This window comes from Acinonyx jubatus, chromosome D1 (genome assembly GCF_027475565.1).
Source record: "Acinonyx jubatus isolate Ajub_Pintada_27869175 chromosome D1, VMU_Ajub_asm_v1.0, whole genome shotgun sequence".
Lineage (NCBI taxonomy): Eukaryota > Metazoa > Chordata > Mammalia > Carnivora > Felidae > Acinonyx > Acinonyx jubatus.
Genome location: NC_069390.1, coordinates 17025491 through 17049007, shown reverse-complemented (window position 1 = coordinate 17049007; position 23517 = coordinate 17025491). Strand labels below are relative to the sequence as shown.

The following is a 23517-nucleotide window of genomic DNA, read 5'->3' as shown; positions in this document are numbered from 1 at the left end:
GAGCTTCTCACCCGGCCTGCGATGGCTTGTTGGATTTGGCCCTGCCTTTCCCCTCCCACTCATCCCTTCTGCTCCCGCCCTCCTGTCCCTTCCACCCCAGCAGCGGCTCACACGGCTGTGACTGTGACGTGTTACCGCTTTGAAAGCCTGCTTGAAGGGGGGCTTCCTCGACCAATCGCTCTCCGCAGGCGCCAGTCTAGGCAGCAAGCATCCCCCACTCGCCCACCTCTGACCTAGACTCTCACGACCTAGACTCGCACGTCCACACGCCCACCTATCCTGGCACGCCGCATGCACTTACACGTGTCTCCGCCGGTCCTTGAGAGCCGGCCGACAAGGAGACCTGTACTTACTCCCTGCGGAATGCAGAGCACCAGGCCCAGGGCCGCTACAGGGCAAGTGCCCGGCCACAGTCATTCTACGCAACACGAGGTCGAGGGCCTCAAGCTGTGACTACCTGAAGACTGGTCCCTTCGCTTTCCAGCCCAGGACCCGGGTGTGCCTTTCCCAGAAGCATCTGGGGGGGTGGGGGGGGGAGCAGAGGCAGGCTGGCCCCTCCTACAGTGGCTCCCCCCAGGGTGTCAGAGGAGGTGAGGCAGGGCGGACACTGGTGCAGATGGAACCTTCAGAACTTAAAGGGCCGCTCATCTGGCTAGAAATCGGCAGGAGGGTATGGTCCGTTCACAGGGCAAAGGGGACGGGAGCGGAGGCTGAGGCTGGGGACGGAACACGCACAAAGACCAGGCTTCAGTCGCTCAGTCTGGGTCCCTGCACCCTCTCCAGCAGCGAGTGTGGGCCTGGGAAACTCGGCCCGGAGGGAGCTGGCAGGGAGAGTGTGAGGAGACCCCAGCTCACACCCCCTTAACCCGAACCCGGCTTTCCCCCAGAGCCTCTCAGGCTCCCAGCATCAGCCCCAGTGCCGGCTGGCGGCTGACCTACTTTGCCTATGGGAGAAGCCCGCTGCCGCCAACTGGGGGTTCAGGGCTTGAGGTACCCCTCTGCGGCAAGCCGGGCCCACCACTTGTCAGGCTCCAGCACAGAGGCTGACAGGCGGCCACCGCCAAGGGCAGCGGGAGCAACACGGCCCTGCGGGGAAGGGACACACAGAGGCTCTGGCCAGAAGACACGCGGGCCGATGTCATCCACCGCCCAGGTTCGGCCTTGTGTGTTGTCAACACGGACCGGTGACAGGGAAGCGGAGTTGACTTCTGCAGCTGCCAGCAAGCGGCTCCCTATACGTGATGGGGCTAAACCCCAGCTTTCTGTGGCCGGAGGAGAGCGGGGCCCAGTCCCAGCAGAGGCTTCTCGGCCCGGTGATGAGGTACGGGCTGCAGCGGCTCCATCACCGAAGAGGGAAGGGTTGAGAGGATGTTAGGGGGGTGCCCTGGTGGCCGGGCGGTGAGCCGGGCCTGGCCACGTGGGAGTGCCAGGTGCCCTGGGCAATGGGCATGAAGAGGCCACATGCTCGGACACCGCCGGAGTCAGTTTTATTATAGCAGAGGGGCCCAGGGGGACTGAAGGGCCGAGGCACCCCCTGCCCCCAACAGCAGGGCGCGCCACCCCGCCCCTCCCTGCACCCGCTCCCGGGGTGTGTCAGCCCCAACTGTAGAAATAAATTTTCTGCCAGGTGGGCAAGTAATCCATGAGCGGCCCTGCAATGAGAGAGAGTTCGGGGCTGAGAGCCAGACTCCAGCCTGACTCTGCTCTACCTGAGGCCTGTCTCGGCCACTGCTGCCCCAATGCAGCTGCCCACAGCTGCCCAGCCAGGAGCCCAACTGACTCTCCCACCTGTCAGCCCATAGGGAGGCAGCATCGCGGTGACCCCCGTCCCCCTTAACAAAGATTCTCAGGCTCAGAGAAGCCATATGGCTTGTCCAGCTATGGATGGCGACAGCCCGTCTGCTGAGGTACGAGCTCCAGTCTAGTGGCCTTCAGCCCGGCCATATAATCCCCACTCAGAGAAGCCAGTGTCATATCGCTCCAGGATGCTGAGGCAGGACTAAGGCTGACAGCCCAATGTGGCCTGACGCTCCTCCCACGACAGGACGCCCTCTTCCAGCCACCCCTGAGGCTCTACAGGCCAGCCTGGCCCACACCCAGGAGCTGTCAGCCACCCAATCCGACCTCTGGGCTCTCTCTCTCCTGTCAAGTATCAGATTGCAAGGAGATACAGAGAAAACAGTCAGGGATGCGGGGCCACTCACTAGATCTGTGATACCCAGTCATCACCATCCCACCATCCCACACTTACTCGCGACCAGGCCAACGCCCGGGACATGGTCTGTCAGTAGCTGGAGAAGGAAGTGGATCCTTGCCCTGCAAAGAGAAGGTAAACAAGGAGCAGGCTGAGGAGGGGGTCTGGGTGCCTGCAGACCCCGATACAAAAGGATGAGAGCTCTGGGCCACAGGCCTGGGCCGCCCACAGCTCAGCCGCGGACGGGTGGCATATTCCCAGCACCCCACAGACACCGCCTCCCACCCCTCTCTCTCCCTCGTCTTGCCCTTCCTTCTCCTGAGCCCACAAACACTCATGGAGCCCCAAGCAGGGACAGTGAGGGCCCAGAGGGAAGGACAGTCCCACCCTGCCTTCGAGAAGCCCCCAGTAAGCCAGAAGAGCTGAGCCACACTGAAACCTCACAGGCCCACGCTGAGAGTGACCAGGCCCCAAGGGGGCATGCAGTCTGAGGGGGGCACACTCAGAGGAAGGGACAAGGGCCGAAGCCCTATTTTTTAAGAGACAGGGCTTCCCCACAGGAGAACCTGGGGTGAGGCGATGGTGTTGGGGATGATAATAAGAAATGATAAGGGGCGCCTGGGTGGCTCAGTCGGTTAAACGTCCGACTTCGGCTCAGGTCATGATCTCGCGGTTTGTGAGTTCGAGCCCCGCATCGGGCTCTGTGCTGACAGCTCGAAGCCCAGAGCCTGCTTTGGATTCTGTGTCTCCTTCTCTCTCTGCCCCTCCCCTGCTTGCGTTCTGCCTCTCTCTCCTTCAAGAATAAATAAACACTTAAAAAAAAAAAAAAAAAGAAAAGAAAAGAAAAAGAAGCGATAAGATTCCCGGCACTCACTAAGTGCTTACTATATACCAGGCATAAGTTTCTAGACCTTTCTCAGTCTGGGCCACTGCCGTGAGGGTGCGAGGCTGGTCTGGTCTCTGCAGGAATGCACGCCACACTAGAGGCACGCAGCCTGGGGAGCCCCCTCTGCCGTGACTGCTGCCCCAAAATGCCTCGGTTCCTGGGGGGCTATGCTTTCTCTGCAAAGTGCAGAGGATCTGGGAGCGGGGGAGGGGGAGGGGGGAGGTCACACGGTCCACGTAAGTCTCTGGAATATTTCTCTAGAGCAAGGAATACGACTTGGCTTTAGAACCTCATGAGCTTCCAAACTTATCTGAAAATAGCAATTGCCAGGCCAAGCTATTTTCACCAAGGTGGTATTAACTTTGGCCCAAACCTGCTTCCTGTTGCCTCAAAAACACACCAAGCCAAACCAGAGCCGGAGGTTGTGGGGCCATGATGTTAAATGTAATTCTAGTTACTAGTTCAGTCTTCCTTGTTAAGATGTAGAGACAGAGGGGGTCCGGGGAGCCTCCGGTCCGTCTCATGGCCCCAGTCGTTGTACAAGGGCCTCGGATCTCAGTATGACCTGGGGCAGTCACCTGGCAGGCCCTGGGGAGCGTGGCCCCAAGCCACCCCCTACTTGCTGCCAGGGAGCCCTGTGTCCAGCTGAGGACGCTCACAGGTGACGGCACAGAGGCTGGGCGAGGTAGGGGCAGGCTAAGAGACAGCACGGAGGTGGCACCGGCTCTGCCACTGGCCAGCTGGGTGGCTCTGTTTAAGGTGCCCGGCTTCTTTGACTCTCAAAGGCTTCTTCTGACAAGTGGGGACCCAAACTACTCAACCATCGCGCCCACACCCGCCACCATCCCAGCGGCCCTGCCCTTGGCGTGCTAACACCCCTTAACTCCTGCGCGCTTGGGCTGATGGCTCTGAGGCAGGGCTGGCGGGCCGCCATCTATCTGATGAGGAAGTGGCTGCACCCAGGACGGCACACAGTGGGTGCTCGCTCTGGATGGAGGAAGGAGGGAGCAGGGGAGAAGACGTGCTCGGGGGTTGGGACACCAGTGCCCTGCTGCCCGCCCTTCCACGCGGCCGAGGGTGGGCCTTGCCACTTGTGGTGGCCGGTCCTCACTCGGAGAAGCGGTCATAGAATGGGGAGCGCAGCAGGTAGTAGAGCAGCAAGATGGTCCGGCGCCGCAGCTCCAGCCGCTCCCTCCGGGTCAGGCCCTTCCTGTCACTCAGGAGGCTCAGGCTGGGGGCAGGAGGGGACACGGTCAGGGGCGGCAAGAGAAGCAGACGGCTCGGGTGAGGACAGGCCTGCAGCCCAGAGCCCGGCAGAGGGGGTGGAGCCCCCAGGAGGGCCCAGGCTCACCTGGTCACATCCACGACACCAGACAGGAGCCAGGGCGTCCACGACCGCTGACCCCACAGGCCCAGGCTGAGCACTGACGGCCAAGGTGTCAAGGATGTCTCCAGCACGTGGCCCGCCCGCCCACTCCCCACCCAGCCCACCCCGCAGCGCCGGCCAGCCCCGTGCTAAGGATACGGTGCAGCAGGGGCCGGGCGATATACAAGGACTCTGCGATGGTCTCTTGCAGCCCCAGCGGGGTGGGGGGGACACTCAGCTCCTCGTGCTGCCGCTGCTGTCGTCCCTCCCGCTGCTGGGGGGCTCCCCAGTGCCTCGAGTGCAGGGACGGAGCTAGAACACAGGGGGGACAGATGAGCAGTCAGGCCCAGGCTGACCTGAGCACTGAGGTTCCCAGTCCAGCTACATCCTACACTTACTGTTCTGGAGGGTTCGTACCACTCGGTTTGACCGCTTCCCAACGTATGACTGCTCCTGGCTGCCGGGGCTCTGGTCACAATCTAGCACGGACAGACAGAAGGCCGTACTGTCAGAGGGACGTGTTTGCAGGAGGGCATGCAAAGAACAGGTGCACAGTGAATGCTCGCGGGCTGAGGGGAGAACGGATGAGCACGGATAAGCGTGTACTAAGGCCGTGGCTGGGGCAAGGACACCGTAGCCAGGCACTGTGGCTCAACATTCTCCCTGGCCTGGGCGAAAGGTCAGCATCACCCGTGGCAGGCGAGCCAGCCAAGAACCCAGGCTTCCCAGGGACTAGAGTGGCCCAACCACAATTGTGGGGACTGCAGCACCAGAACGACCATGTCTTCTCAGTCCGTGGCTTTCAGTAAGACCACAAGGAGAAGCAAAGAGCTGTCCCCACTCAAGGCCAGGAGAGTCAGGCCTGGAGGCCAACCGGTGAGGAGCCCAAAGCCCTGAAGGGACAGACCTGCCAGGTACCCTGCCTCATGAAGCTGTGCCTCTTGATAGATAGAACGAGGCCCAAAGACATGGTTGGCAGGACCTCTGTCTCCTACTCAAGCCGTCCCCTGTTCCTGCTGCCCACCAAAAAGAAGGAGGACTCTGGCGCCAGAAGCCCTGAGTTCGAGTTCTGATTCTGCCCCTAGCCTAACCTTTCTTCTTTTCCTCTGTACAATACAGGGTGACGAGAGCAAACTGAGCTGATAGGGACAGATGTGCTCCATAAACAGACAACACTCGGGGTGCCTGGGTGGCTCGGTTCGTTGGGCGACTGACTTCGGCTCAGGTCACGATCTCGCAGTTTGTGAGTTCGAGCCCCGCGTCGGGCTCTGTGCTAACGGCTCAGAGCCTGGAGCCTACGTGGGATTCTGGGCCTCCCCCTCTCTCTACCCCTCCCCTGCTCATGCTCTGTGTCTGTCTCTCAATAATAAACAAACGTTAAAAATTTTTTGTTTTAAACAGACAACACTCCACTCATGCTGGCCGGTTCTAAACCCACAAATTAATCCCATGTCCCAGGCCACTCCAGAGCATGGAAGCACCTTACCCGGGGAATGTGCCTGGGTCTCCCTGTCCAGCGGAATGATGGGGGGTGAGGTCTGGAGGCCAGCCTTGAACCAGATCAGCAGGAACATCCGTAGGACAGCCCTAGGTTGGGAGTATGGCAGGGCTGCGGGGGAGGTGGCTAGCCGGCAGGGGGTCAGGGGTGCTCTGCTGAACCCCATACGAACCGCTGGCCTGAGATGCCCCCACCCAGGCCCTGCCCTCCTCAGTCCCGACATACTTGGCCAGCTGGATGAGGGCAATGACGAGCCAACGGCCCACTTCACCCCACACCTTGGCGGCCCCCATCTCCATGAACACCTCCACGCACTCGAGCACACTCAGCCACGTCAGCAGCTTCTGCTGGGTCAGCGACTGCAGGAACCCCAGGCCAAGAGGTCAGGGAGGGGCCCCAATCCCAGGCCCTCCCCCTAGAGGATTCCTCTGACAGGAGATATGGATTTTCCCCTAAGGCTGCACACGTAGGCCTGCGTTCTCCACGGGAGACAGGCTACCCTATGTCTCTGGAACTCAGAGAGGGGGACGCTAACAGCTTGACCCTGCGCCTTGCGAGACGGCTTAAAGCTCATACTCTGAGACCAAAACACCTGCCACCCACGCGGGCTGGTTGTTACCACTTTACTCCCAAATCCCGACGCTTCCCGCCCTGGGCTCCTGACAGAATCCTCACCACAGGCAACTTTTTCCGAAGCTCCTTCCGCAGGATCCCGTCATTGAGCAGCACAAGCAGGTTAGAGGCGGAATACACTGAGGGGTAGAGCGCAGCCTTGAGGGGCTGGTGTGGCAGCCTCCAGGCCCTCCCCTTCTCTCCAGAGCCGCAGGGCTCACCTGTCACCTGCTGGGCTCCACCAACCACACGCTCTGTGGAAACCAACCTGCCTCCCCCACCCACTTCCTCAGAGCTCCACACTCCCCAGTATGACCTCGTGGGGGCGGCTGGAACAAGAAAGGATAGTTTGATCTCGTGACAAACCCTGCTGGACAGCACTGGTCATCCAGCCGCCCAGAACTGCCCACCGCTCTCAGCAGCCATGGATGTGTGGTCTCACCTCCTGGCCTTAGTTCTCTGCAGCCCGTCCCTGAAAGTCTGCTCCACCTCTACCGTTCACTACCTCCAGTGCTCCCTGGGCAAACACTACTGAGGCAGTTACAGTCTGGGGATCCTAGAATGTGGGAAATCCAGGTTTGAATCCTGGTTCTGGGATCATCAGTAGCCGTTCCCTAACCTCACTGCCTTTCTGTTCCCTCAACTGGACACTGAGAGCGGTAGCGGTACCCACCTCATAAGACTAGAGGGGAGGATTAACTGGGCAAAGGCAGGAAAAGTGCTTGGGCCAGCCGCCTGACCAGTCAAGGTCCCCAGATTTGTCTCTCGACTATGGGGACATGGAGGGCCCAAGACGGTGAACGCTGGACCTCTGTCCGATTCAGTCACAGCACAGGACGATCTAATGGAAAACCTAGGGGTGGTCACCTCTCTCGGAAGCCCCGCCGCCCCCCACCCTCCCCAGAGCCCCGCTCACCCAGCTCTGACAGCTCATGCGAATCCGCGAAGCGACCTGGGGAGAAGGCACAGGAGGCGACGGTAAGGGTTTGACTCAGCCTGCGGCTTCGGGCCCTGGACGTCCCCTCCCTATGCCCTATGGGAACCTGAAAGGAACTTCTCAGGCACAGCGACCACCACCCTGACTCCGAAGGGACGGGGCTAGTGGGGTCAGAGCCTCGAAGGGATCGGGCATAGATAGGTCAGGGTGGCACCTGCCAGCAGGTAACTGAGGCCCCGCACTGCCGTCTCCAGCTGGGCCGTGGCGGCCGGGTGGCGAGTCACGTACTCCTGGTAGCGGAGGCTCAGAAGCCGCAGTTTCTCCATCCTGCCCTCGGAACCGACAGACTCACGCACCGACAGTACGACAAGCTGCAGCGCCCTGCTTCCTGCGCCCTCCTTCCTGCTTCCGGTCCCAGGCCCGCCTCTTGGTTGCTTAACTTCCGCGGGCCCGAAGGATGTTGACGTGAAGGGCCATTGGGACTACCCTTCACCCCATTTCTTAAATCACCTCCCACTAGAATAGCGCTTAGCAACGGAGGGCCTAAACCTGCCCTCCCTGATCCTTCAGGTCATTGGTTAACACACTCTCCGCCCCCGACCCACCCAACAAGTTTGGGCCCGGTTCTTCCGCCTTCCGGGTGGGCTGCCCTCGCGCCTGCGCAGTTAGCAGTTCCAGGAAGGCTCCCGCGGTAGTCTTAGCAGTTCATTCTAGAGAATGGACCAGGACCCTGGAGTCTTTCCAATAGAACGCCGAGAGGCTCGAGCTGGAGGACCGGATTTTAAAGGGCTGGGAGGTAGCTCGCTAAAGGAACTTCCATCAGACTTGGGAGGCGCGGGGAGAGTCTTGGCAGGTGCGCGTTTGACCAGTTGCCTCGTCTGCCGTCCTCCCCGAGGTAGTGCGGGGGAAACTGAGGCAAGGAAGAGTACAGCCTTCCACGCAGTCTGGATTCCCTGGTCAGCACTGTTAGTGCTGGGCTTCGGCCACAGCTCCCGCATCGACTGTGCGGACCTTCACTCCCATCGTCGCAGAGAAAACTGTTTCGGACTTCTGCTATTGGCTCGGGGTGACCTGATCGAGTCACCTTTTCTGGATCTCGAGTTTCCCCATCTGTGAAATGGTTTAAGGAAAGACTTGGTCCTTGAACTCGGGCCCAATCTCAGAGCTCTTTTCGGCCCTCGGATGCACCTCCCGGTCCTCAGCTGCTCCCCAAGGGATGGGGGAGACTCCTGGGAATCTCCTCCCAAATGGGGCAGCCTCCCTGAAAGGGGCTGTGGTGGGAGAAGAGCGGCCAGAGGTTGATGCTCTGGGGAGGCCGCCACTAATTGGCTGTGGGGAAGGGGGCGGGGCATGGGTGGGGTCGCGCTGCTGAGCCCTTGGGGACCTGGCCAGTCCGTTTACCCTGAGAGTAGTAATACAGTATTGTACCCAATTCCCTCTGCCGGTTATTATCTGCACGCGAGGAAAGGATCTACTTAAGAATGCCGAGTCACATCGGAATCTTGGTCTCGTCTGACCACAGAATCTAGGCGGTTTAAGCAACACACCTCACTTGCCCTCCTTGCACTACCCCCTCCCTCACCCTCCTCTCCAGCTTAGTTTTTTTCTATATCAAGTGGGGAATCAGAGCTGCCCTCCCGACTCATGCCAAGCAACGATGACTCGGGGAGATGTGTCCAGGGGCCTCAGGAGAGGCTAAAGGTCTTGGAGAACGGAGGGGGGCGTGGGCATTGTCAACATTTCTCACCACCTCCTGGGAGCCAGGCTCACTCATACGCCACTTCTCCTGGCAACCTGGCCAGCTCGGTATGAGCTCTTTTTCACAGATGGGGAATTAGAGACCCAAGTAGGGAAAAGGACTTTGTCCCAGGTCACGTGGCATGGCACTGGCCAAATGGACCGCCATGTGTGCCTCCCACAGCACCGTCCTCTCCCCTGCTGCCCATAGCCCAGGAAGGGTGGTGCATCGAGACCACTTGGTCTTGACTCAGATTGGCAGCTGGGTTTAAAACTAGGACCCAGGGTATTCAGTATGGGGCTCTTTCTCCCTGCACCCCGCCATCTTAAGGAACTTGTTCCCCCAACCTCACCAGGGGGCACTCCTCCAGTCTCTCCCTCTGCAGCTGTGGAGAGAGTGAGGGTGGAGTGTGTGAGGTTCCTTTGATACTCCCAGGGCTGATGGTCCTGTGGTTCTGGGGAGGAACAAAGTGTGGAGAACAGAGCCACTGCCTCCCCCGGACAGAATGAAGGGCACTGGGGCTGGCGCCTGCTTCTCCTCCTTCCCTTCAGGACTGGGAGGGGTGCATGGGCTCAGCCAGTTGCTGCCTGAATTTCCTCTCCAGATCGCTGCCCGATTAGATCCCAGAAACAAAGAGTGGCCGTGAGTGCAGGAGCCACCCAGGACAGCCCCTCCCTGCTGGGTCCCTGCCTGGAATTGGTCACCTGGTTGGGCTGGAAGGGCCTCTGGGCAAGTTGGGCCAGAACCTCCCTCCCTCTAGTCTGCCCTGAGCCACAGGAGAAGAGAGCTAGACTAGTCTAGCAAGTACAGAGGAAGACACTGAGGCCCAGAAAGGGGGCCTGACTAGGCTAAGGTCACACAGCAAAGTCTTGGGCAGAGATGGGCCAAACCAGGTCTCAGGCCTAGAAGACCAGTAACCTTTCATATGCCCATACCTGTCTCCCATGCCCCCTGGATGTCCCAGAACAACCTCTTGGAGGCCTGGCAAGCATCTCATCAGACAGGTTTCTCTGAACGGTAAGGTTAAGAGAGGGGTGCGGCCAGCACTGTGAATAGCCACAGTAAGTTCTACAGCCCCAGGTCCCCCACAAGCTCCCTGGACAGGCCCTGACTGTGTGCTCTACCCTCTCCCTCACATTTATACTGTCCCCCCCTCCTGCCACCTGCCCTGTGGCTACTGAGGGTGTTGGGGAGGGATTTGCCCAACCCCACTCCTGCTCCAGGCTAGGGATGAAGGTGGGAGGGGGGTGTGGAGGCTCAAAGCTTCAGATGCCAGAATGGCCCCTGCATCCCTGCATCTCCTCTTAATTCCCAGATGTGCAGGGAGCCACCATAAGTCTCCATGGCAACCACCGCCCCTGGCCTCCAAAACTGGACCTTCCTGGAAGACCCTCATCTCTCAGAGAAAGGCCTCTTGAAGGAGGAGACTTGAGGGGTCTCAGCCTGGGCTGCTTTCCACAGCTTCTTTGGGGGTTAGGGTCTCTCAGCCCTCACTTTTTATAGGTGAAGTTGGGCTAAAGGACCCGTGTCACGGAGAGGCCTGCTGCATCCCATCCACTATCCCCATGAGCAGCCTTCTTCCAGGGGGGCGACCGGCTATACACCAGTCAGCAAGGTCAGTTTTATAGGAATAAAATAAACCAAGGGATGTAGAGGAGGAGCCGGCCTTGTGCGAATCTGGCAGAATGCAGGCAGAAGGAATATCAAGGGCAAGACCTCAGGCAGGAAACCCTTAGAGAAGAGTAGCAGGAAACTTTGCCTTCGGGGAAGAGCCTGGAAGGGACCTGGGAAAGGGGTGGGAGAGTGTTCTAACAGGTCACTTCAATTCTCAGACGAGAAGAATGTGTGTGTGTGTCACAGGCTGGGGGTAGGGGTGACTGAGAAGAGGCTTGTCAAACCTCAGCACGGGGCCTGGCGCGCAGAATAAGTGCTCAGTCCACCGTGGTGGTTCAGGGGGCCAGGCTGCGGCCTGCTGTGGGGTGCAAGGTGGGGCATAACTAGAAATCCAGCCCCAGCCCCTGTTCACAATGCGCGGGTCTAGGCAATGGTGGGGGTTCCTGGCGTCGGTGAGGCCCCCTTGCCAGCTCCGGGGCAGGAGTAGACCTGGAGGCGGCTTTGTCTGGGCCGCGCCGCCAGAACTGCGGGGGGGGGGGGGGGGTGTGGAAAGCCCGGGAGCAGGAAGAAAAGCTGGAGCTCCAGGTGCTCCACGGCTCCCGGGCAGGTCTCCGCCGGCCCGGCCTCCAGTCCCCAGAGCAGGTGTCCCTGACCCTCGAGGCCCCGCATTCCACTTCTTCCTCCTCACCCCCGCAGTCCCTTTGATCCGGGGCCGGGGGTCACGGGCCCCTCCCAACGGTGGAAGGTTAAGGGGAAGAGATGGGGCCCCAGAGCTGGGAAGAGGGGGATGGGCTCAGGGCAGGTAGCGGGGACTAGGCCTTCCTGGGTGGCTGCCCCGGCTCCCTCCAGCCATCCGGCTCGTTCCCAGGGCTGGGGGAGCCTTTGGATGCCGAGGCAGGGGCGGGGCCAGGTCCCCAAGGGTCTCCCCGCCCCTACGGGCTCCGCCGAGCAGAGGTGAAACCTGAACCTAGGTTGGGGGCGGGGCTGGCTCCTGCTCTTCACGGGGCTGGCCTGCGCCTCCACCCCCTTTCCCTCCAGCCGGCTTCTGGAAGAGGAAAGTCTGGGTCCCCGAACCCCTGGAGCAGGTGAGGTGGCGACTCAGTGCGGGAGGGAGGATCGGGCAGCCGTCGGGCCCCGCCGCCCGAGGCTGATCCTCCTGCCTCCCTCCCGGGTCCGCAGGGACCGCGATGGAGCCCGCAGCCCGGGGTCGCTCCCCGCCCTGAGCGCCCCCGCAGGCGGCCATGCTGCCCCGAGGGCGCCCCCGGGCGCTGGGGGCCGCGGCGCTGCTGCTCCTGCTGCTTCTGATCGGATTTTTCCTGTTCGGCGGGGACCTGGAGTGTAAGCGCGGCGAGCGAGGAGGCGAGCGGGGGGGAGGGGGGGGCCGGGATCCTTCCTCTGCCCGCTGACGCCACGTGTCCCTCCAGACGAGAGTCCGCGGGGAGCTGCTGCCCTCGACGGAGACCCGCCGGCGGACCTCGGGGGCCACAACCTCTCGGACTGCGTCCCTCCGCGGCCGCTGCCGCCCAAGTGCGAGGTAGGCGCGCGCGGCCCCTGGCGGCGGGAATCTCCGGGGCTCCGCGCCCCAGCCGGGCCACCCGGGCACCTGTGGGAATCACGACACCTGGCGTGGGCCGGGACACTGACCACCCAGCCGGGGACGACGCGTCCCCGGGCTCCCGCCTCGGTTTCTCCATTTGTGAAATAAGAGGTGAACTCCTACTCCACGCCCCCCCACCCCATTCTTCCTTAGCTCTTGTTGCCGGGTGGGGCTACACTACCCTAGGCCAGGCCAGGCCAGTCGTGGGCTCTCACCTTCGAGTGGGGGAGGGGCTGCTGCCCACCTCTGCGCCTCCTCCCCAGCTCTTGCACGTGGCCATCGTGTGCGCGGGACATAACTCCAGCCGAGACCTCAACACCCTGGTGAAATCTGTGCTCTTCTACAGGTATAACCAGCTGTCAGGGTGGGGGTGGGGAGGCAGGAGTGGGGAGCCACGGAACAAAGTCTTGGGCAGGATCTCAGAGCTCCAGTTCCCCCATCTGCGCCACAGGGACAGTGTCCCTTCCTCCCTTGAAGGTGGTTCTAAGAATATCCTAAGCCGGGTATGGAACGGCTCTTTGCAGAAGTTAGTGCTGCCACTTCTGGGCCCCTCCAGTGGGTCTTGTCCCGTGTTCTCCCTTCTCGGGCCTATCAGCTTTCCTCACTTGTCCTTCCCCAAGGAAAAATCCACTGCATTTCCATTTGGTGACTGATGCTGTGGCCAGGAACATTCTGGAGATGCTCTTCCACACGTGGATGGTGCCTGCTGTCGGGGTCAGCTTCTATGACTTGGAAGAGCTCAAGGCAGGAGCCCTGGCCCTTCTGCACTCCTTTCTGGCTGCGCACAGCCCTTTCCTCCCTCCCAGGGCATCGGGGTGAGGGGGGAGAGGCTAGAGCTGCCTGGGACACCCCCCCCCCCCGCCCCCGTCCCATCACACCTACAGAAGCTCAAATCCCTCACCCCTCGTGGGTGCGTTCTGGCACTCACAGGCCCTTCTCTGCCAGGTTCATGCCCTGTCCTTCCCCCCTCCTCCGCAGCCCCAGGTCTCCTGGATCCCCAACAAGCACTACTCTGGCCTGTATGGCCTAATGAAGCTAGTGCTGCCCGGTGCCCTGCCCCCTGACCTGGCCCGTGTCATTGTGCTGGACACAGATGTCACCTTCGCCTCTGATATCGCAGAGCTCTGGGCGCTCTTTGCTCACTTTTCTGGTGAGAGGTCTGGGACCCAGCCCCAGCCAGCCCCCCTCCCTGGCCTGTCCAGGCCCCGCTGTGGCCTAGCCCTGAGCCGAGGTCCTGTGGCAGCCTCAGGCAGCTGCCTCGTGCCCTCCCCTCCCAGACAAGCAAGTGATCGGTCTTGTGGAGAACCAGAGCGACTGGTACCTGGGCAACCTCTGGAGGAATCACAGGCCCTGGCCTGCCTTGGGCCGGGGATTTAACACAGGTGGGACAGTGGTGGGGGGAGGCAGGAGGGGTGGCCACTTGTCCTCAGGCCCCAGGGACTGGGCAGGGCACAGAATGCTAGGACCCCCCCCCCCCCCCCCCCCCCAGGAAGAATAGTGCTGTGGAAAGAACATTGGGAGAAGAGCCAGAAAACAGTTCCGACCATGGCTGTTTGTGTTGGATGACTTTGGCCAAGCCACTTGGTCCCTCTGGACCTCAGTTTTCTCATCCATTAAATGGGGATGATTTTATCAGCCCTGGGATCACTGAGCGTGAGAAGATGGCTGTGGAGGTGCTCTGTAAGCTGTGCAGCGCGTCCCCTTTACCCCCAGGAGGAATGATTATTGACCGAGGTGGTCCACGCTATGTCTGAACAGACAGAAAAAAACCAGTGGGTCAAAAAATAAACATTCAAAAGACGCCTTCATGACCCCTGGAGCCAGGAGCTGGATTAGCCCAGGTGGGCATGACAGCCTTTCCCCTGGGCAGGTGTGATCCTCCTGCGGCTGGACAGGCTCCGGCAGGCCGGCTGGGGGCAGATGTGGAAGCTGACCGCCACTCGCGAGCTCCTCACCCTGCCCGCCACCTCACTGGCAGACCAGGTCTGTGGGAGCTTTTGAAAGGGGGGCGGGTGGGGCAGGCTCTGGGCTGGGACGTGATGGCCGTCTCCGCCCAGGACATCTTCAATGCTGTAATCAAGGAGCACCCGGGCTTGGTGCAGCCCCTGCCCTGTGTCTGGAACGTTCAGCTGTCAGACCACACGCTGGCTGAGCGCTGCTACTCGGAGGCATCTGATCTCAAGGTGAATGGGGTGGGGGCTGAGCGGTGGGCTTCTGTTCCCTGCTCCTAGCCCCGCAACAAAACCCTCTTGGGTTCCAGGTGATCCACTGGAACTCACCAAAGAAGCTGCGTGTGAAGAACAAGCACGTGGAATACTTCCGAAACCTCTACCTGACCTTCCTGGAGTATGACGGGAACCTGCTGCGGAGAGAGCTCTTCGGGTGCCCCAGCCCGCCCCCTCCGGGGACCGAGCAGGTGAGAGGGAGCCACCTTCCCTTGCCTTGGGGAGGCTCTGCCCCTCTCTGCTCTGGAGGGACCTGGCCTTGCCTGGGGACCTATCCTGCCCCAGCCCCGGTCCTTCTCTCCCCTCAATGTCCCCAGTTGCAGCGGGCCCTGGCACAACTGGACGAGGAAGATGCCTGCTTTGAGTTCCGGCAGCAACAGCTCACCGTGCACCGGGTGCACATCTCCTTCCTGCCCCATGAGCCGCTGCCTCCCCGGCCCCACGACGTCACCCTGGTGGCCCAGCTCTCCATGGACCGGTGAGAATGCAAGGACTGCACCAGGGAGCAAGGCCTGGGAATTTCCAGAAACCTCCTCCAGAGAGGACGGTTTCAATGGGTGGAGGGGAGAGCTCTTGTTGCCTGATGCTTGAGGAGTTCCCGGATTTGGAGACACTGGCTGTGGTTAAGAGCTTGGGTTTTGGGGATCGTGTAGGTGCCTGGAAATGCCTGGAAATGCCCTCTGTAGCTGTGGGACCACGGGCAAGTCTTAGTATCTCTGGCCTTTGGTGTTCTTGTTCTGTGAGAAAGGACCCACCTTGTGGGGTAGTTGTGAAGATTAAGCCCAGCTTAAAGAGCATTGGGAAGGTGCTTAATAAGTCACTTGAAGGGGGTGTTTGCAGCGGCTGACCTGGGCGGGGGCGGTGGTTCCAGCCGTCCTGGGGCTGACCACCCCCCTTATCCCAGGCTGCAGATGCTGGAAGCCCTGTGCAGACACTGGCCAGGCCCCATGAGCCTGGCCTTGTACCTCACAGATGCAGAGGCCCAGCAGTTCCTGCGTTTCGTCGAGGCCTCGGCAGTGCTCTCCGCCCGGCAGGACGTGGCCTACCACGTGGTGTATCGTGAGGGTCCCCTCTACCCTGTCAACGAGCTTCGTAACGTGGCCTTGGCCCAAGCCCTCACGCCTTACGTCTTCCTCAGCGACGTTGACTTTCTGCCTGCTTATTCCCTCTACGACTACCTCAGGTGGGCCTGAGGAGGGAGGGAGAGGGACGGTGTATGGGTGGGTGTGGATGGCGGGGGATGGGGGGGTACCCGCAGGACCCCGGGCAAGTATGTCGTCGCCCGGGAGACGTCTGGGCCTCAGTTTCCTCCGTAAGAGGGGTTTGTATTGGGGCAGGGGCGCCACCTCGTTTCTCTGGGCTGCCGTAGGAGAGCGCGGGAGGCTGGGGCCCGCTTCCCACGGCAGCTCCATTTCCGTCTGTCTCCTGCGGGGCGTCTGGGCGAGCCAGCTTTGGGGCCTGCGGCTAAGAAAAGGAAGGGAATCGCTGGGCCCAGGGGCTTCCCTCTTCTCTGTTCATGGGTGCTCCCCCGACAGGGCCTCCATCGAGCAGCTGAAGCTGGACAGTGAGCGCAAAGTGGCCCTGGTGGTGCCGGCATTCGAGACCCTGCACTACCGCTTCAGCTTCCCCAGTTCCAAGGCCGAACTGCTGGCCTTGCTGGACTCTGGCTCTCTCTACACCTTCAGGTGGGAGAGGCCACTGCTCTGCTCGGCTCTGTTCTCCCCACCCCCCCCCCCCCACCGCTCCCCCTCCCCCCTCACTGAGCTCCTGGTTTCAGCTTGGCTCTCTGCCCCCCTCTCCTGCTCCGCAGGTACCACGAGTGGCCCCGGGGCCACGCGCCCACAGACTATGCCCGCTGGCGAGAGGCTCAGACCCCGTACCGTGTGCAGTGGGCAGCTGACTATGAGCCCTACGTGGTGGTGCCTCGTGACTGTCCCCGCTACGACCCCCGATTTGTGGGGTTCGGCTGGAACAAGGTGGCCCACATCGTGGAGCTGGATGCACAGGTGAGGGTGTGCCTTGCTGCCTCTGGTTTCAATTTGAATGCCTCCAGGCCCAGGGAGCTCACTACGCCTCAGCGCAGCAAGCACGCCATTAGGCAGTACTGTTAGAAATTCCACCTTTAGGGGCGCCTGGGTGGCGCAGTCGGTTAAGTGTCCGACTTCAGCCAGGTCACGATCTCGCGGTCCGTGAGTTCGAGCCCCGCGTCAGGCTCTGGGCTGATGGCTCAGAGCCTGGAGCCTGTTTCCGAATCTGTGTCTCCCTCTCTCTCTGCCCCTCCCCCGTTCATGCTCTGTCTCTCTCTGTCCCAAAAAAAAAAATAAATAAACGTTGGAAAAAAAAAAAAAAGAAATTCCACCTTTGGGTAGAACTCAAATCGTCTGCCCTTCAACCCTTCCTTTGGCTGTAAGCTATTGAATAAGCCTGCCCCGCCCCCCCCCCCCCCCCCCCCCCGCCCCCCAGAGCTGTAATCTTCCCCTCAGCCCAGAATGTCCATCTGCCTCCCACCCCTGCAGGAATATGAGCTCCTGGTGCTGCCCGAGGCCTTCACCATCCACCTGCCACATGCCCCGAGCCTGGACATCTCTCGCTTCCGCTCCAGCCCCGCCTATCGTGACTGCCTCCAGGCCCTGAAGGACGAGTTCCACCAGGACTTGTCCCGTCACTACGGGGCTGCTGCCCTCAAATACCTCACTGCCCTGCAGCAACCCCCAGGCCCCGCCTGACCCCCCCAGGCTGGGCCTGCAGTGGCTCCCCCCTGCCTCCCCGCCCCCCCCACCTTGGCTCTCACACGCTCCCTGCAGACACTGGAGCAGCCTTGCCACCCATCCCACCCTCCCTGCTATTTAAATTATTGAAGGTCTCAGTGGAAAGGGCTTCAGTTGGAGCACCTGTGGGGTGGGTCCTGGGGGCCTCCCCGTGCTGCTGTGGCTGGGGTCTAGTCTCACTCTGCCCCAGTGGTTTGGGGGCTGGTTCCCCTAGCTTCATCTGTACATCTCTTTTTCGTAATTAAAAGGTTTTAAAGCCCTTTTGCACGTTCCTTCTGGTTTGGGGGCATGAGGGTGTGGGTCAGCCGGGAAGGTGCGGAGTCTCCCTGGAGTCGCAGTGGGGCCCGGACCCTCCCCCGGAGGCCCACCCTCCCCTGCCCCAGACCCAACACCATGAGGCTGAGAGACTTTATTTGGCTTTATTTAGTAAAATGTTAAAATAAATAAATACAAATTGATCAGCTGCTCTGGATCCCCCCCACCCCCTCAAAACAAAAATGAAACAAACAAAAACAAAAACTTTGAAGCACAAAACTCCAAATACAAGTTCTACCAAGACTGAAATCACAAAGGGCGTGGACAAGAGACAGGATTGGGGGCTGGCTGGCTCTTTTCTGCTCGGAGCTTGCTGACCTCTGGCTGCCCATCCTGTCCTGCCTGACTGCAGCTTACCCTGGGCTGAGGACCCAACGACACAGAGGTGCAGGGGCCAGAGACTGCTGTGGGGGATGGCGGAGTCCTCAGGGAGGAAGGGCTTCTGGGAGGGGGGAGCAAAGTGGAATTTGTGAGCCCTGCCCTTCCTCTACGAGGGCTATTTTTAAGAGTTCCACCCTGGCTCTCTGGAGGGGGCGACCCCCAGCTTCCTCCCCTTCACCGTTGCCAGAGGGCCAGAGGAATCTTCTCAGGGGCCGCCCCCTCCCTTGGAGAGGACGGCTGTAAGTCAAGGTGAAAATGGGTCTCCTGTTTCCTGCCAAGGGTGCCCAGCTGAGGGGTGGGGGTGAGGCCCACAGTCATTTACGCAGAGCAGAGTTGCCCCCATCCAGCGGAAGCCGTGGAATCTGGAGAACTCAGGGCCTGGAAAACACCTGGGCCCACCGTCCATCCTACTACCCAGAAGAGCCTTTTACCCCTGGGGTAAAAGTCTCCTAAATTAAGCCCTTTGGATAAATAAGAAAGACCACACCCCAGAAGGGAGTGAAGGGAGAAAACCGCGTAGAGATTGGGAGCGAGAGCCCAGAGGGGCTCCACTGGTCCCAAGAGGAAGTATCAGAGATGGCTGGAGGGGCAGCTGTACACGCAGACTGGGTGAGCTGGACACAGTCACCCTCCTTTACGGGGAGAGGCCTGGGGGCGGCAGTTGTGCCCCTTCATGCTGCCTGTTGAGCCTGAGCCAAGAAGAAGCAGGGACAGGCAGGCCCTGCAGGGCAACCGGGCACTCGGGACGGTGCCAGCTGGGGGCTGTGGCCGCCGTGTGGCAGCCCCACACAGGGATGGCCCCACCAGGGGCTGCCCCCAGCCCGGCTGCCCCCAAGGGCCTGATAAGGAAGGGAGAACCAGAACTCTGGATGAGCTCAGCAGAGGTGAGACAAGACCCAGCAGGCCCCATGAAAGAAGAAGGCCCCGCGGGCGGCATTGGCAAGACTGGGAGGTGGGAAATGACAGCAACATGACCTCACTGCCTCCGGGGTGCAGTGCCCATGCCACCGGGCCGGCCAGGGCCAACGGCTCGAGGGCAGCCTCCTCCCAGTCCCAGACCAGCCACTCCCTGGCCCCTGAAGTGATTGCAAAGCCAGCTGGTCTGAGATGTGTCTTGTGAGCAGCTAAACCCGGTCATGGGGAACGAGCGGCAGAGGGAAGGAGAAAGAGGGAAGTGGAGACAGCCCAGGTGAGGCAGTCATGACCGTGTGTCTCAGGTCGTCACAAGCACCCACAGGTCTGGGGGACACAGACACATTGTCTCTTGGCAGGACAATAAAGGAAAAGGAGATGGGGTGACCGGGGCCTTTTGATGGCAGTAAGTAGAGTTTTGGAATTTGAGTCTAGACTGTGGGTTTGGGGGCAGGGTTGCATTTTGTACTCCACACTAACAGCTCCTAGCTGCGCTTTAGGAAGAATCCATACCCCAACCCCGGACGAGGCGAGGGTGTGAGTACTCACAACAGGCAAAATACTGGCCGATTCCTAGCTCTACCCTCACCGCTGTCCCCCCTGCCACCCCGACAATTCTCAGGCGGCTCCTTTCTGAGCAAAGGCCCCTAGTGATGATCATTTCCGAACTTCTTTCAAGAAAAGATAGGTATCGTGTGGCCCGGACAAGTCAAATGCGAGAGCTTAAGAGCGGGCGCACAGCCTGCTGCTGGGCTCTGAACCTCCGCCAACTATTCCTCCAACTAGTCCAGGCATCTCCAAAGCTCCCTGACTAGTCGTAGCACCTTGGTTTCTGCAGGAGAAAAGGGAGCTCCTCTGTCCCCCTCAGGCAACTTTGCAGCCAGGGTCGGACTCTGAGGCCTGTGTAGCCACCCTTCACCCCCTAACACTCCTGGGAAGATGAAATGGCCAGTAGGGATGAGGCACATTTGACCTAAGAAGTGTCTCTTTCTCTTGCATTTGCTTTCAGGTTTCTAACTGGGATTTCTGGGCCTAAGTGGGTGAGGGAGAAAGTAACATGGCCTCGTCCGCCCCTCCTAGACCCTGGCCATTATGGAGTAGGGGGCGGGCTTGAGAGAAGAGGTCCCGGGAGGGCTGGGGCACAGAGCGCCTGCCTTCCTTCTGTGGGCCCAGGCATGCGACGGGGCCAAGATCTCCGGCGGAAGCACACACGTGACAAATTTACTTCCCACGAGGCAAGATGACAGACATGATCCAAGTCTTTCAGAACCCTGGTTTTCTCAAGGAGACCGGCCGAGCCAAGGCAAGCACAGGGATTCCAGCCACAGGTCACCCAGGAAGCTTGTGAATGTGCAAAGGGCAGTAAACTCCGTCTCCTGTACCCGAAGCCAGCAGGCAGAGAACTCGGCTGGAGATTCAGACCTCTCCAAAGGCAAGACAGACACAAAGGCCACCCTGGGGCTCTTTGTCTCAGAGACACCACACACCCTCAAGACTTCTCACTCCTTTGTTCCTTCTAAGCACCAAGGGCTGATGCAGCCAGCCTGCCCCCTGCACCCTCCCTCGCCAAGGCTAGCAGTCACTGGCCAAGTCCTTCAAAGTTGTCCCCCAGGCACTCACAATGCTGGTGGCTGAAAGACTGAAAGCAGCACCAAAGGAAGGGATCTTATTTAGGCACCAGCCTTTTGCTCTAGCAAAATCCGAGGAGACAAATGGGTAGGGTAGGGCCCTGATACCGTCCACACTCCAGCTGAGCTTTGAAAACAGAAGCCCAGACCCCTGCTCCAAGAAGGGAGGACAGTCCTTTCCAAGGAGGGGAGAGTGGTGGGAGGGCTCGTGCTGCCCCTCAAGGCCGCAGCGTCCAGAGGACAGAAGTCATGGAGACTAGCCCACCAGTCTTGAGACACAAACACAGCAAAATGTCATCATGATCAGCAGGTTCTGTGCTAAAAAATTATAACTACACAGCATTTTCTCCAGTTCTGACACCTTTTTAATAGAAATCACTGTTTTTAGGAAACAAATAGCACTTTTGTAATTTTTTTTTTACAATGTTTCTTACCTTGATCTTAATTTAAGTAACACTAGGAAGACCTCAATATCTTTTATTTTCCTTTTTAATTTAAAAAAAAGTTGTTGTTGTTTTTCCCCAGATACAAAGATTTTTGCCCTTGCATAAAAACAGTGCCCCGAACGATGACACAGGACTCACACGGACTCACTGGACCTCACTGACACTATGATTCCTATTCTACCATGCACGGCCTCGACTACCCTTAATTGACTGTCAGCCTGAAAAACAGCTTTTCTATTCCTTATTTTAGTTTTTGTTACCAAAAAAGTAAAGTAAACAACAAAATAAAACTTTTTCTTAAAGAAAAACAAAAGCAAAAACAAAAACTTAAAAAAAGAGGAAAGGAACATCTCCATTCAATTCACACACACCTGGGTCGCGTGCTGCTTCGCTCAGAATCTTCTCTTCTTATAAATATAGAAAAGGGATGGAGCTTGTTTTCAAGTAAAAATCACTGATCCACCTTTTTTCCTTCCTCGACACACACACCCTTCTTCCCTGCCCGGGCAATGGCCAGCCGAGGCCGGGCCTGCTCTGCTCGTTCTTGGAGAGGGAAGGTAACCGGATCATCCACGGGGATGCGCGCCAATTTGCCAAAGCAGGGAAGGAACGCGGGGAGCGGTGGGGGCACCCACGGAAGGAAGCAGAGCGCGCGGGAGAAGAACCTTGTTCTTGCCGTCCACCTCTCCGTGTACCGTGCCCCTCCCCAGGCGATAGGAAATACTGCTTACTTGATATATTTTTCCCACCCTGGCTCCCTCCCATTCCCTCCCATCCCTCCTCTGGGCACTGGGGTTGCTTAAATCTCGATTTCCTTTTTTTTTTTTTTTTTTTTGGTTTTATAGTAGTGAAAGTTTAGAAACAGGAAAGCCCACACACTCTTTGGACTCGTCTTCTCTACCTAAACAAACGGCTCCGCAAATAAGGGTCTGAAACCTGCTCTCCTCCCTCCGCCCGTCCCTGCTCCCCACCCAACAAAACAGAAACAAACCCATGGTGGCTGTGGAGGCTGCTGCAGGCACACACTGGTGTATAATAGAGAGAGTAAATATATTATTTCACTTGGCATGATGCTGGCAAAGAACCTCCAGCTGGCACTATTTCATGTAACATGGTCCAATCTTTGCATGTACACACAGAACAAGAAGGATCAATTGGCAAACTCTGGTGCCACCTGGCACAAGCATCTTCTCTCTCTCTGGAACCAAAGAACCAAAAGAATTCTGTACTTTCCAGAAGAAATCCGGCTTTGCTTTTCTAGAGTCTTCAGTGTTTTTGCTCTCCTTGCCGCCGGGATCCCGTGGCTTCTCCTCGCGGGGCTCTGTTATTTAGTCTCATCCCCCTGGGTACAGTTCGCTGTGCAGCTCTGGGAGGAGGGGGAGTGGGCCGGCGTGGAGGTGGCGGCAATGGCAGGGGGGGTGCAGTCCGGGCCGTTGGAGACGGCCCCCACAGTGGCCTCAGAGTCTACGGGTTTGGAGAGGTCGATGCCGTGGATGAGGCGGATCAGCTGTTTTACCTTCTCCAGGGAGCTGTGCATCTCCTTCTGCCGGGCCAGGATGGTGTTCTTCATTTCCATGCATTTCTGCAGCAAATGAGAAGGGCAGTGGCGCTGAGCCTCTGTGGCTGTTCCGACAGGCCTGGCAGCCCTCTCCGGGTAAAAGAACCTGCTGGCTTGGGCGCAGCCCCTGCCCCTTGCTCTGCGCTGCACTGGAGGGGCCTCTGCCGCCACGCCACCCGCCACCCACGGGATGGAGGAGGCCCCACAGGCGGGAGGGAGAGGGCAAGTGAGTGGTTTAGAAGCCAACCAACCCTGCTTGACACTAGGACTTAAAACCCCATGTGAATTGCCGCTCTAGGACTACAAAATAAAAGTCATTTAAAACAACATTCCCAGAGCTGCGCTGAAGCTGGTTTGGGCAGGTTTTGTTTGGTATGCAAATGGGTGCTAATACGTTCAGGACAGGACTAAGCTATCCAGGACAGGGAACGAACGAGCCAATGGTGGTGTCCGGATCCAATGTGAGGGCCTATTGAGGATCGCCCGGTCAGCAAGAATTTAGAGGCAGGGCCTGGGGCAGCACGGTGATGTTTGGGAGAATCAAAGACTACAGCCAACAGAAACCCTTCGGCTCGGTCACGGACTTGTGGTTTTTTGTCCTTTTGCCCAAGGTCTCCCACAGCTGCTGGCTTCTGTTCTGGGCAGGGAAAGGGATGTGAAAGCTACATGCCATGGGTAGTATGGTGATGAGGGGAAAGCAGCTGAATGGGACAGCTCAACTGTCACCAAGTTCAGGGTACTACCTGGTGTCCGTGAGGGCTGAAGCTACCTCACTCCAACAAGGGGAGGGCGACCTACTCATTGAGAAATAAAACTTGCTTTGGAGGGGCCTCAGAATCTCC

At 59.3% G+C, this 23517-nt stretch overlaps 3 protein-coding genes across 35 annotated transcripts in view; 1 reads left to right on the top strand and 2 right to left on the bottom strand.

Moving 5' to 3' along the window:
• Positions 1–82: 82 nt before the first annotated feature.
• PEX16 (peroxisomal biogenesis factor 16) lies at positions 83–8722 on the bottom strand. Of its 9 annotated transcripts, none has more exons than XM_053203259.1 (11): positions 7782–8722; positions 7473–7508; positions 6999–7112; positions 6620–6696; positions 6170–6303; positions 5933–6033; positions 4845–5015; positions 4606–4758; positions 4432–4508; positions 2252–2316; positions 83–1652 (listed from the first exon to the last, which is right to left on the bottom strand). In XM_053203259.1, exons 5-11 carry the CDS (start codon positions 6241–6243, stop codon positions 1343–1345), a joined length of 951 nt encoding a protein of 316 aa, XP_053059234.1. In that variant the 5' UTR covers positions 6244–6303; positions 6620–6696; positions 6999–7112; positions 7473–7508; positions 7782–8722; the 3' UTR covers positions 83–1342. The 9 variants fall into 9 exon arrangements, 8 of the variants coding, with proteins under 8 accessions (XP_053059234.1, XP_053059235.1, XP_053059233.1 ...); XM_053203260.1 differs by lacking the exon at positions 7782–8722 and adding an exon at positions 7708–7774; XM_027072813.2 differs by lacking the exon at positions 6999–7112 and adding an exon at positions 4192–4311 and having other exon boundaries at positions 1466–1652; positions 4432–4504; positions 7708–8684.
• Positions 8723–11796: 3074 nt separating this feature from the next.
• LARGE2 (LARGE xylosyl- and glucuronyltransferase 2) lies at positions 11797–17697 on the top strand. 3 transcript variants are annotated; one of them, XM_027072812.2, is made up of 15 exons: positions 11797–11930; positions 12025–12183; positions 12270–12379; positions 12706–12788; positions 13063–13156; positions 13421–13592; positions 13720–13824; positions 14313–14425; positions 14500–14625; positions 14703–14858; positions 14985–15145; positions 15572–15850; positions 16203–16352; positions 16478–16673; positions 17184–17697. In XM_027072812.2, the coding sequence occupies exons 2-15, from the start codon at positions 12087–12089 to the stop codon at positions 17391–17393; spliced, it is 2052 nt and encodes a 683-aa protein (XP_026928613.1). In that variant the 5' UTR covers positions 11797–11930; positions 12025–12086; the 3' UTR covers positions 17394–17697. The 3 variants fall into 3 exon arrangements, with proteins under 3 accessions (XP_026928613.1, XP_026928612.1, XP_053059229.1); XM_027072811.2 differs by having other exon boundaries at positions 13063–13186; XM_053203254.1 differs by lacking the exon at positions 13720–13824 and having other exon boundaries at positions 13063–13186.
• A 3316-nt stretch (positions 17698–21013) lies between these two features.
• Positions 21014–23517, bottom strand: part of PHF21A (PHD finger protein 21A) — a 191782-nt gene continuing 189278 nt past the window's right edge. For 22 of the 23 annotated variants that reach the window (XM_027072797.2, XM_027072793.2, XM_027072790.2 and 19 more), the window contains one exon: positions 21014–22699. In XM_027072797.2, coding sequence (XP_026928598.1) covers positions 22442–22699 — 258 coding nt within the window. In that variant the 3' untranslated portion in view covers positions 21014–22441. The remainder of the gene's footprint in view (positions 22700–23517) is intronic. The other variant, XM_053203252.1, reaches the window with a different exon arrangement.